The sequence below is a fragment of the Nymphaea colorata genome, chromosome 6 (genome assembly GCF_008831285.2).
Source record: "Nymphaea colorata isolate Beijing-Zhang1983 chromosome 6, ASM883128v2, whole genome shotgun sequence".
NCBI classification, from domain to species: domain Eukaryota; kingdom Viridiplantae; phylum Streptophyta; class Magnoliopsida; order Nymphaeales; family Nymphaeaceae; genus Nymphaea; species Nymphaea colorata.
The window spans coordinates 5,935,586-5,946,823 of record NC_045143.1 but is presented as its reverse complement, the minus strand read 5'-3'; the positions used below and the strand labels follow the sequence as shown (position 1 = coordinate 5,946,823).

At 40.2% G+C, this 11,238-nt stretch overlaps 1 protein-coding gene across 1 annotated transcript; it reads right to left on the bottom strand.

Annotated features, from left to right (window-relative positions):
• Positions 1–6,585: 6,585 nt before the first annotated feature.
• Positions 6,586–10,953, bottom strand: LOC116256008 (leucine--tRNA ligase, cytoplasmic). The gene is made up of 2 exons (XM_031632122.2): positions 10,782–10,953; positions 6,586–10,145 (listed from the first exon to the last, which is right to left on the bottom strand). The coding sequence occupies exon 2, from the start codon at positions 10,136–10,138 to the stop codon at positions 6,818–6,820; it is 3,321 nt and encodes a 1,106-aa protein (XP_031487982.1). The 5' UTR covers positions 10,139–10,145; positions 10,782–10,953; the 3' UTR covers positions 6,586–6,817.
• Positions 10,954–11,238: the final 285 nt, after the last annotated feature.

Sequence of the window (11,238 nt, the reverse complement as noted above, 5' to 3'; positions counted from 1 at the left end):
AGAGACGTTGACGACTGGCACAGTCTCAGCCTTAAGCTTCAGCCCGTCAACCAAACTCCTTAAAAAAAGTTTGGTGAGAATGTGTCCCTCCATTTTTGGGGCTTCCGTGGCCTACAATCTTTGTCCCGCCCAAGACCAATGGTCGCTCTGCATGGATGATTTCCAACCAAAAGCAAAGATTCCTAGGGAACGCAGACCACATGGCCACAACCTACAAAAGATTGGGAAAAGATTTTCGAGGGATCTGGAAACTAGGAAAGAAATTTTTATTTCGTCCACTAATATGAACTTGCAGGTTCATATTTATTTGTGTGTTTTCGTAAACGTGACCATATGAGAGATCAAAGTCAATAGAACTGTCTTGTACAATAAGTGAAATACGTCCTGGATTTAGTTTACATCAAAAGCTTAAAAAATTGAATTTCTGCTCACTGCCTTAAACGTTTTCTTTTTTTCCCTTCAATTCGGCAGCACGGAAAAACTCATAGCTCGAACCAGGCTGATCTGAAATTGTGACGACGACAACCTCCCAAGGTAGGACTCCTGCACTCACTGCCCACAAAGTCAAGTTCATAAAAGACGGAATTCTGTGAGATCAGTGCAGCCAGAAAATTGTGATGTTTCAGACATTTTCCGGTTTGAAAATTAGGAAAGATGGCGTGGCAATGGGCGTAGAACATCTCTGGTCTCTGCCAGCGCTATTTTACATGCTTTCGTCCATGGCCAATATCTGTGTCGCAGGCGTGACATTCTTTAGGCCACAGTTTGGAGGCCCTCTTTTTCCAATGATCCAGACTCTTAGCCCTCAGTGAGCTACTGACATGAATGAGATGAAAAGAGCTAATATGCTTAGTGCATACACCGTGCGGTGCGTCTGTGCAATGAGGGAAACAGTTAAACTAAGATTGCAGGTATAGAAAGGCAAGGATGATCATCAGTATGCATGTAACCGCCAACAGGAATATTCCACAGCTTTGATGGGAAAGATATGACGAACGAATACGGGTTCTTGTAGATCTCATATAAAAATGTGAGTGCTTCTAATACAGGGGCTTGTAGGTTTGTAAATTTTTAAAACTTGTATGCGACAAAGCATGAAAATGTGCATCCAAATGTGAAAATGTGTGTTGAGATGCATGTACTTGTATGTGTCAAAGCTCAAAAAATTTTATGCAACAATAAGTTTACTTGGGTGCAACAAAGCTCAAAATCTTATACTATAATATGGAAGTTTGAAAACTTATGTATATTAGTACCTTCACTTGTATGTCATGAAGTGTGAAAATCATATGCCAATGCAAGTTTACTTAGGGCACCAAAGCACAAAAGCTTGTACCAAAGTGTGTTCATTTGTGTGTGTGAAAGACTAAAATCTTATATCAAAACACATAACTTGTGTGAGTCCAAGCATGAAAATTTATGCACTACTATGTTTACTTATGTGCGCATCGAAGCGCAAAAACAACATCGACTCAAAGTAAAAAATGTGGCTGTATGAGCTTTTCATTTAAGGGTAAGGGCAACTATCAATCATTGTGAAATCAAATTTAATAAATTGCAAGGGAAAGATGATGTTCCTTAATCTATTATTTTTCCTCCTTTTTATTGTATAATTTTTCTTCTTTCAGAATAATTATTGGTCAGGTTAATTTGCGCTTTTACTATTTTTTTTATTGGGTAGTATGAACTGGTCTCGGCTGTTACGCTATTAGCTTAGGTATGTACCTAGAGGTAGTTTGTCTTTTTACTAACCTTTGGTTGAGTCCATTATAGTTTTCGATGAACAAGAAGAAACGGCTATATGATCTCCATTTCCGCGGTTTTATGCATATGAAATAAATTGTGAGCAATGGTTTTCTTCAATAAAATGGACTCACATGTGACCATTTGATCTATCATGACAATGCCTTAAGGGGCATACTTAGCTGGTCGGGCTAAGGGCTTGTGGGACGACAATTTTCTAGCTCTACTTTCATGAGGGTTGTGCTTTTGCATAATAAAATGGTAGGGTGCAACATCAAAGTTGAAATGCTATCACTGGCATAGATGCAGCTCAAGACCATAAAAGTAGGGAGAATAGAAAAGCCTTCAAGCCTCTCTCCAAGCATTTTTCGCTCATTAGGATTGTTTTGACAATAGAAAGAAGCAACTATACATGCCAGCTACACTTTATTGTCTTCACTAATTTGATTTTAAAATGACTAAAGAAGAGAACGAAAGGAGAATGAAGGATCCAGGTTAGTTATCAAATGAAATGAATTTCATCTTACAATTTCATGTGTTCGTTTTAGGTCTATGGGATTGTCAAGCTAGTCAACTTTTTTGGCTATGTAAGGACATCAATGTTATTGATATTTATAATTAATACTTAAGATAGTCAAGTGTTTTTATCTACCCACAATCAAATTTATGAACATATTTTACTGTAAATTAACGTTTATTCATTATTTCATTTGATTATAGATTCTAACAGCAGTCCCTGTTCAAATGAAGGAACGATAAAAAAGAAATAGGCAACTTGCAAGCATTTAACGGCTAGATATGGGTACACTCTTGTTCGCATTAAACTTTTATTCTTTGTAAAAATTTAAGATCACCGCATCGGTTGATTGACCATGAAATTTGTGACGTTCGTAACAATATTGGAAACTCGTATGATTCATTGTTGCTCAAATTTTGTTGTATGTTGAAAGGTTCCCTAATTCCCTTTCTAAGGGAAAGAGAGGTCCCATAATACCAATATGGGGCCATTTAGCTTCTTCAACCTTTAGTGGACATAGAAAAATGATGGGATCAGTGGCGGAAGGAAGGGGGGAGATTGATGCATAGGCTGCAAAGAAGGGAATGCGCAATTAGGACCAATAGGCTTCGACGAATGCCTTTCTTTCGAGAAGATGCTTTGAAGGAGAAGACTAGCCTTGCTACACACATAGCATCCCCTTCTACGACTGGGAACCACTTCTAATGCACGATTCCACCTTTTCTTCCTTTTCGATGCTAGCTGGCTTGTTGAAGATCTGGGCAACCATCACGTCACGTCATGAGTAAAGCCCTACGCTTTGCGAGTGTGTGCTTTGTGCAATTGAAAGGTCCAAAAAGGTGATGGACATGACTTTCTTTAAAGGTCAGGACTCATTATGGAACAGTCAGTATCCAAAAAGAGCCTCGCTAACAAAGTTTGGGATCGAACTTTCCAATAGTGGTGGACCGGGAAAAAGACCCTGCTAGTTCAAACCAGAGCTTGACACGTATTGGGCTAGTCTCGCCGCACCCGGCTTGTTGTTACGGAGGTGGCAAAGCTTTGGAAAAAGACAAAATGGAAAAGCCCATAAGCACCAACCAAGGTGGTGGCGGAAGCTCAGTTTTGGCTTTGCACAAAGGGCGGCGTGAAAACGTTTAGTCTTTGTAACCATATAAAATAGAGCATTGACAGCCTTCGATGCCATTTAATGGTACACGATCTGCGCTCATATGTATAGTGCAGAAGTCACTGTCCTTTTTGTTTCTCATTTTTACCAAGACTGGTGCGCCTACGTATAACTGTTTATTCATAGTATCTTTGGTGGTGTTCTTCTCAAATGCATGCGTATGAGGTAAGGAGCTGTTTCTGTTGATTTTTTTACAACTTAGATGTGATTAAGAAGAATAAAAAAATCTATTACCAGATAAGAACAGTAAAAGGAAAAGCTAACACTTGCAGACCTGATCAGAATGTCTGCGTCAGAGAGAGAGAGCAGATGAGTGGCAGAATTATCTGATTGACATCGAATCGAGATGATTCGTTTGAGTTGGTCGATTCGGGAGAGCACTGGTCGTCTCTGTGCATATCCCTCCGAGTGGGGGGCTTCAGACGTTTTGCTATTCATTCAAATATGTTTATGTGGATGAATTTTTCTTGAACATTTTCCCTTCTTGTTGAGGTGTGAGTTCCAGAAAAAAGGAATGGAGTGGCATAAAATGTCTGGAACGGGACACTCTGTTCCAAGCACAGGGTGTTCTGTTCACCAATCAAACAGGCTTTGTTAAGGTATTTACCAACTGGCACGGTTAGTTTTCTACTGGTTATCTGTTTCATTCTACGTTTGGGTAACCTTTCAACTAAGGTATCGCACTTGCACTCTATCATTTTAAACACAAAGGTATATACCAGCGCTAACTCCTGGTTTGGTTATGTATTACCATTACAATAAAATGTCTACAAGGGCATTTTTATGTAAAGGAGAAGCTTCTTGGCTGTTTCGAAGATCTGTTATATAGAATAAGCAGTTTGATTTATAAAATATGGGATTATAGTCACAAATAATGTTTCAGAGTTTTAAACAGCGAGGTTTTTTTCGGGAGAAGCTAATAACATAAACATCAAAAGATAAGTAGTTTTACAACAAATAAAAAATAGAAAATGAAAGGAACTGTTTGGCATTAAAAAAATGAAAACGGTGAAAAAGTGGAAAAAAAAATCCAAAAAACGTGTTTTTTTGTTTTTAATGTTTTTTTCAAAAGAATGTGTTTCTTAAGTTTTAAACAGTAACTTAATTTATTACATTTTTTCTAAAAAAAATTGTTTTTGTGATTAGGACTATATCTTAGCTTAGCTGCCAAGAAAAGAAAATTTAGTTGGAATCAAGAACCAATAAATAAAAATTACCAATGTATGGCAATAGTTTTATAAATTTGGTTAACACAACCTTAACAGGTAGTATCTGTAGTATCTGTGAAATTCACAATAAAGTGCAGCACTTCAATAATCTCTTATGCTTGAGCTTGAAACGAAGACCCACTTTGAAAAGGTCGGCCTGTGATACCAACATAGTTACGCGGACGAGAAACCTGCCGCATTCATTTATGTAAAACCCTTTTATTTAAGTTTGAAATTTGACATGAAGAGATCGACATGGTGGCTTTGGGGTCGATTAGACTTGGGCACTAGGCTGGGCCGCTGATGGGTACTCCGTCTAATTGGGCAGGCCTCATAACTTTTAAATAATATTTATTATTATTAATAATATATGTTTTATATTCAAAAAAATATTTTGTATTTTAAAAATTATTTTTTATTGTAACCGGGCCGGGCCTGGTTTCGGTCATCGGTCCCGAACATTGGGCCGGCCCAGCCCAGGTCTAGGGTCGACCTTGGTGACAAAGAAGGATTCCATAAAAATTTGGGATGGAGTTTTAAATATGCGATTGTGTGGTTCAATTTGAGTTCAAGGTATGCATATTGTCCGCCCTAAATTTGGAGAACATAATTGAATCTTTTGGGTCAGGTGGACATTAGCTCACCCTTACCCAAAGGTGGCTCTCTGTCTGGAATGATCAAACCTAGCTATCACTAGAAAGCCCTAGGTCCGGATCCTATGACAGTTATATACAGGGATGATAAGGCGGATTCAGATTGGATATCCAACCGAATTCCTTCAAAAAATTAAATTGAATATGGAATATATATGTGTGGATTGTTTAGGAGATGACATCCAATCCAATATCAAATTTGGTTCTAAATACATATCTGATACTATTCGGATTTAGACATGGATTTATGTTCAGTTTTAAATCAATGTCCTATATACCCTAACTTTACATTTGGAAAGTTGGTTATTTAACCTACCATATTGTGGTTCAGATTTGGTTGCATATCTAGAAGTCTGATTTCGATTCAGATGTGAAAATAAAAATCAGATTTGGATGAATTTAAAGATCAGAGTTAGATCATAGACATTTCTTCTTTCGTATTTGTTTCTGAATATGTGAACACCCGATAAATCGAGTATAATAAAAGGTCCATATGGTTAGAAACCCAATCCATTAACATCCCTAGTATCTATACTATACGCAGAAAAGAAAAGATAATTTACATTTTGTACATTTAAAATATGTATCTTAATAGGAATATACGTAGATGATAGGACCAAGTCTCCTTCATCACTAAACCCGACCCTACTCAGTTTAGTTGAATCCTATCCTCTGTACTGGAACCTCTGCTTGTCGTATCCTCCCTTGGTCAAGGGATCGCAGGGATACATAGCGGCCAGGCTCCGCGGCAGTTGGCTGTTCCACTTCTCACCATATCGTTGAAGTCCAGGTTGGCTCATGACTTCAGAACACAATCCGCAAGAAGAAGAGGAAAGGAAAGGAAAATTTCCGGCTTCAGTTCAAATTTCCGGCTCTTTCACGGCTTTATCGCTTTGCTTCCATTGTCTTTATTGTCTATGTGTGTGTCCATGCGTACATTATTATAAAATTACAACACGAAAATGGAGAGGAGCGATATAAACCGAGGCAAATGTATCAACGCTAATTTTGTCTGGAAATTATCAAACATACAGGTGACCAGACGGTCAAGGAAATTATAGAGACGAATGAACAGCAAAATGACAAAAAACCTTCACAGTCGACGGAATTATGGCGGGCAACATGCACGGCAGAAAAGCACTAAAGGAGAGTATTCCGTAAAATTACATTGTCTCAACTTGGATTCTTTCAGTTTCAGATAACCAAGGTACGTAAAAAGAAAGTTTTCCGCTTCTTTTCTCACAGTGAGCAAATAATACCGCTTGGAGTTTGAGAAACTATGCAAGATTGCGGGTCTCAGTGAAAACAAATATTTTCAATATGAGCTTGCTCACTACACCAGCACATTACAACGAAACATGATTATTCAAGCTTTTATCAAAATTACAAACATCAGAATCATCACACTGGTAGACGGAAAAATGATAATGTCAAAACAAATGAAGCAAAAAAGGTATTCCACAATAAAGGAACATTTTCAGTTAGACACAATAAGCTTCAATAAAACAGATAAAAATATAGAAGAAAACTATATCTCAAGGTTCTCCAAAATTTCTCTATTCATGTGTTGCTGAAACTCCGACTTTGTAAGAAAGATGGTAACTGGATTTCCTGGGGATGGAGGAACCATCTTCTGAAGCAGCGATTCCATTCTAGGTGTAAAATTCCTATCTGACATTGAAAATACTTCAACGTGCTCAAGGCCAAGCTGCCTCTTTATCAACTCAATATTTTCCTGGAGGACCTCTATCTCGTTAAAAGGCAGCTTCAAATCAAGCGCCTGAAGACCAACAGCAAGTACCTCATCTTTTTTGAATTTCAAGAAGGGCATACACTGCTTCTGTATCTCCTTAAAATTTGTCGCTCGCCCAATTGGACTTGCCTTTAAAGCTTCAAGAATCTGTTGGTCTGCGGCAAAAGCACGGCGATCTTTGTCATAGTTGTTTTGCAGTACCTTCAAGCACTCCTCTTTCCAACCTTCGTATTGTTCAGTCACAAACATCAGTCCCACAGTCAGCTTGTTCTCTTCTGCTATCGTTTGGGCAACCTGAATCCCCTTTTTGGCCTTCTTTGGACCAGAAACCTGCTTCTGAAGAAGCTTTCTCATTGAAACAATAAGATCTTGCAAATATCTATTAGCTCGCTTAAGAGTGAGATTGGGAGCCTCACCCACAGGCCAACCAGAATTTATGACAAAACCGTCTTTCTTCAAGAGCGCCTTCCAGACGTGCTCTGCATAGTGTGGGCAGATGGGAGATATCAACCTGGTCTGCACATCCATAAAACGCCATACCAGAGCACGGTTCATGCCTCCAGCACTACAAGAAAACCTGTACTCATCCCGTGCAGCTTGCAGATCATAGAAGCCAGTCTTCAATGCCTCCCTAAACAGCATGGACTTGTAACTTTGCTCAGTCAGCTTGATGGCAATATTGATTTCGTTATCAAAGACATGGTCTGCATAGCAGGACGCTGGACCTTCTCTCAGCAACGACTCTGCAGCCAGTACTTCTTCCATCCAAGTGATTTCTTTTGTGAGACGCAAAATGGCAGCATTTGCTGTTTCAAAAACAAAATTGGCGTCATCCATCCCATCCCCAGCATCAGCCAGAGCAAACCTAGTGGCATCAGCAGAAAATTCTTCTATGGCCTGCCGCAAGGTCCTAAAATTGCCTGTAGACTTGGACATCTTTTCAGAGTTGAGCATGATATGCCCATTGCATCTGAAAGAGCGAGGCCACAACTTTTTGGGCAAAAGTGCTGTATGGTTGTAGATACAGAATGTCAAGTGGTTCTGGATAAGGTCTTTTCCAGACACTCGCAAATCAAAGGGATACCAGTACCTGAACTCCTGCTTCATTTTGTCAAGAAGGGCCGAAGGAATCCCCGAGTTGTTTGGAATTTCACCATCCGAGAATATGTAGTCCCATACTTCATCTGTCAACTGTTCTGGCCTAACTTGTGCTGATTCAGCCTTTCCATACATGTCCCCATTCTGCAGAAGATGAGAAATGGTGTAATAAGCCATGTAAAGTGTAGAATCTGATAACGATTCAACGAGAAACTGTTCGTCCCAAGGAAGACGGGTTCCCAGTCCAAATGAACGAGAGCACGCCCATTGTGTAAGCCAGCTCAATGTATGTTCAAATCCATGCCTAGCCTCATCGTAATAAAGTTCCATTCCAGCCAAACACTCCTCAGCCTTTGCCTTCCACTCATCCTCCCCGTAAGTGATATACCACTGATCAGTAAGAGCAACCACACACTCATCACCAGACCTTGACATAACCTTTTTCTCAGGTTCACTGTACATCACAGCTTGACCTGTCTTCAGAAGTATGTTCCTTATTAGAGGTTTGGCTTCTTGAACCTTCTTGTCCTTGAAATCTCCAACAAGCATTGTTCCTTCAGTGAAGCCCTTCAGGTAAGTCAATCTCTTCGCTTCAGCAAGCTTGTCCTTGTCATTTTGGCTCTTTATTTTCAAGTCGGTGCACACTTTCTCTGCAGATTTATCACCAAATTCTGGAATATTGATGATTGGTATCACCTCAAATGGTAGCACCCATTCATCCTTCACACCAAATTTAGCCCTAAGAGCTGGCTTTGATTTTAAGTCATGCAAAGCCATATAATCGTCAGGTGCATCACTTGGCACGCTTGTAACTATCCCAGTCCCCTTGTCTGTGAGAATCGTCAACATGGGAAGGGCATATATGATTTTATTGAATGAAAGAGGAGATTTTAGCGGAAGACCAATCAAATCATGCCCAGTTAATTCAACTAAACAGGTTGGCTTCTCATCAACCTTAGACAGTTTCTGATATGCCAAATTAACGGCTGCTCTCCTAGTGATGATGAAAACATCAGTTTCATTGATCTCAAAAGCACCATACTTTCCATCTGGCAAGACCCAAGAATTTGTCTGCCCATACATGGTCTCAGGTCTCAATGTTGCAGCAGCAAGGAAAACCTTCCTCCCTTCCAGAGTTTTCAATTTTCCAGTGAAGGGAGGAATCACCTCCATTTTTATCAGTGTGTATTCCTGTGGCTGAACACCCTCGCCAGAAGCCCTATCGTGGTCTGCACAGGGCTGACCATCTAGAGGAGAGTAGATGGTGTACCTCATGTCCTTCACTATCTTTCCTGCATTCTTCAATTTTCTCATCTGCCACCTAACAAATGAATCGTAGTAAGGGTTCATGTCAGTGGTGATGAAGGAACGCCGCCAATCACAGCCAAGTCCAAAGGCCTTGAGGTCCTCCATTGCTAGAGGAGGAAAGTGAGTCAACCAATGGTATGGGTCGCTAAATTTCGCAATCTCACTGTCAGAAAGCCCAAAACTCTTCATGATATCCCACTGAAACTTATCACCACCTGACTTTGCCGCTGCTTTAGACCGCTTACTCTTGAATTTGTCTGGAGGATTTTGACCCACACTTTCCTCCTCAGGCTTGCCTTCATCATTCTGTTCATCGCCTTCTTCCTCTTCCACGGTAGAGAACACTGGTGGATTCCCGAACCGTTCAATCTCCCGCTTGATCTTATCAGCAGAAGCCTTAATGGGCATTCCAGTGCAGTGAAATGCAAAAGGAAGAAGAACATTACTTCCCCTCAACCTATGATAAGCAGCAGCAAACTCGAGTTTCGACAGGGAAAATGCATGACCCAAATGCAAAGAACCATTCATATAAGGATAAGGGAAATTGCCGAAAAATTTTTCACCCGGCTCAGGCGGCTGTGAACTAGCCTCAGCGCGAAACACATCGCTCTCTTCCCATCTCTTTTGCACCTCTGCTTGTATCTTCAGCAACAGATCCCTCCTCGCGAAACTTCTTCCACCCTCGGCCATCTCGCTACTGCAACCATTACGGTACGAAGGAGAAAAATTTGAATACGTGAAACAAGAAAGCAACAACTAAAGCAATTGCAGTTACAAAATCACACTCGACAATATATTTGAAATGTTACACGAAGTAGGCCCGACATAAGCAATCTCAACTCAAACATATACAAGGATTGCAACCAACCCTACTGTCCGACCATCAAATTGATGATAGATGCCCTTGAAGCGGAAAGAAGAAAAAGAACAATCAGCGTCAAATTTGGACTACAAAAAGAAAAGTCTCATCTCCCAAAGAAAGTCCACTTTTCTCAACTACTATTTAATTGCTGTATTCATTTGGATGACCACCAAAACATTCACATTGCACCAAAATTGAAACAAGAAATGAAACTTGTCTCAGCCCCCTAACATCCTCACGCGGTGAGAATACACCATTACCAAACAACGAACAAGGGGAAAAAAAGAGAGAGAGAGAGAGAGAGAGAGAGAGAAACTCAAACTCTCAAACTGAGCTTCAGAAGCGGATCACGTCTCCAACGTTCCCAACAACAACACAATTGAATGCGACCAAACCCAACACTTCATCGAACTTAACCAAAAAAACAAGAACCAGTTCATCTTTCAATATCAGAAAAGCGTGAGAACAGACCTCCCTGAGAACCGAAGCCTCCAATACCATGAATACGGTGAATTGGGGATAGAAACCCTAACGGGCGCCCAGAGAGCCCTCCGAATGACGGCGTCCCAGCGTGCCAGCGGGAGAAGATTTAGGATTTCTTCCCCAAACTAGGGTTTTATTAGTCTCCCAGTCCCCTGTTTGTCCCCACCAACCACGCTACACGCTGCTTTATTCCGATTCTGTTGAAAAGTAAAACCAGAAAAAAAAAAAACAAAAAACAAAAAATCACCAGTGTCATATATATCGCCGATATTTTCCAGCCCCTGTCCCTGAACGGATCCCATTGCAGCCTATCACAACCTTTTATTGAACGTTAAATTAACCAACTTCATTCAAACTTCTTTCATTGCTCCCGATAAATATAAACGTTAAATTACTTTGCTTTCTTGAAGACAGAAACCCAGAAATTTAAAGGGCACGGTCACTT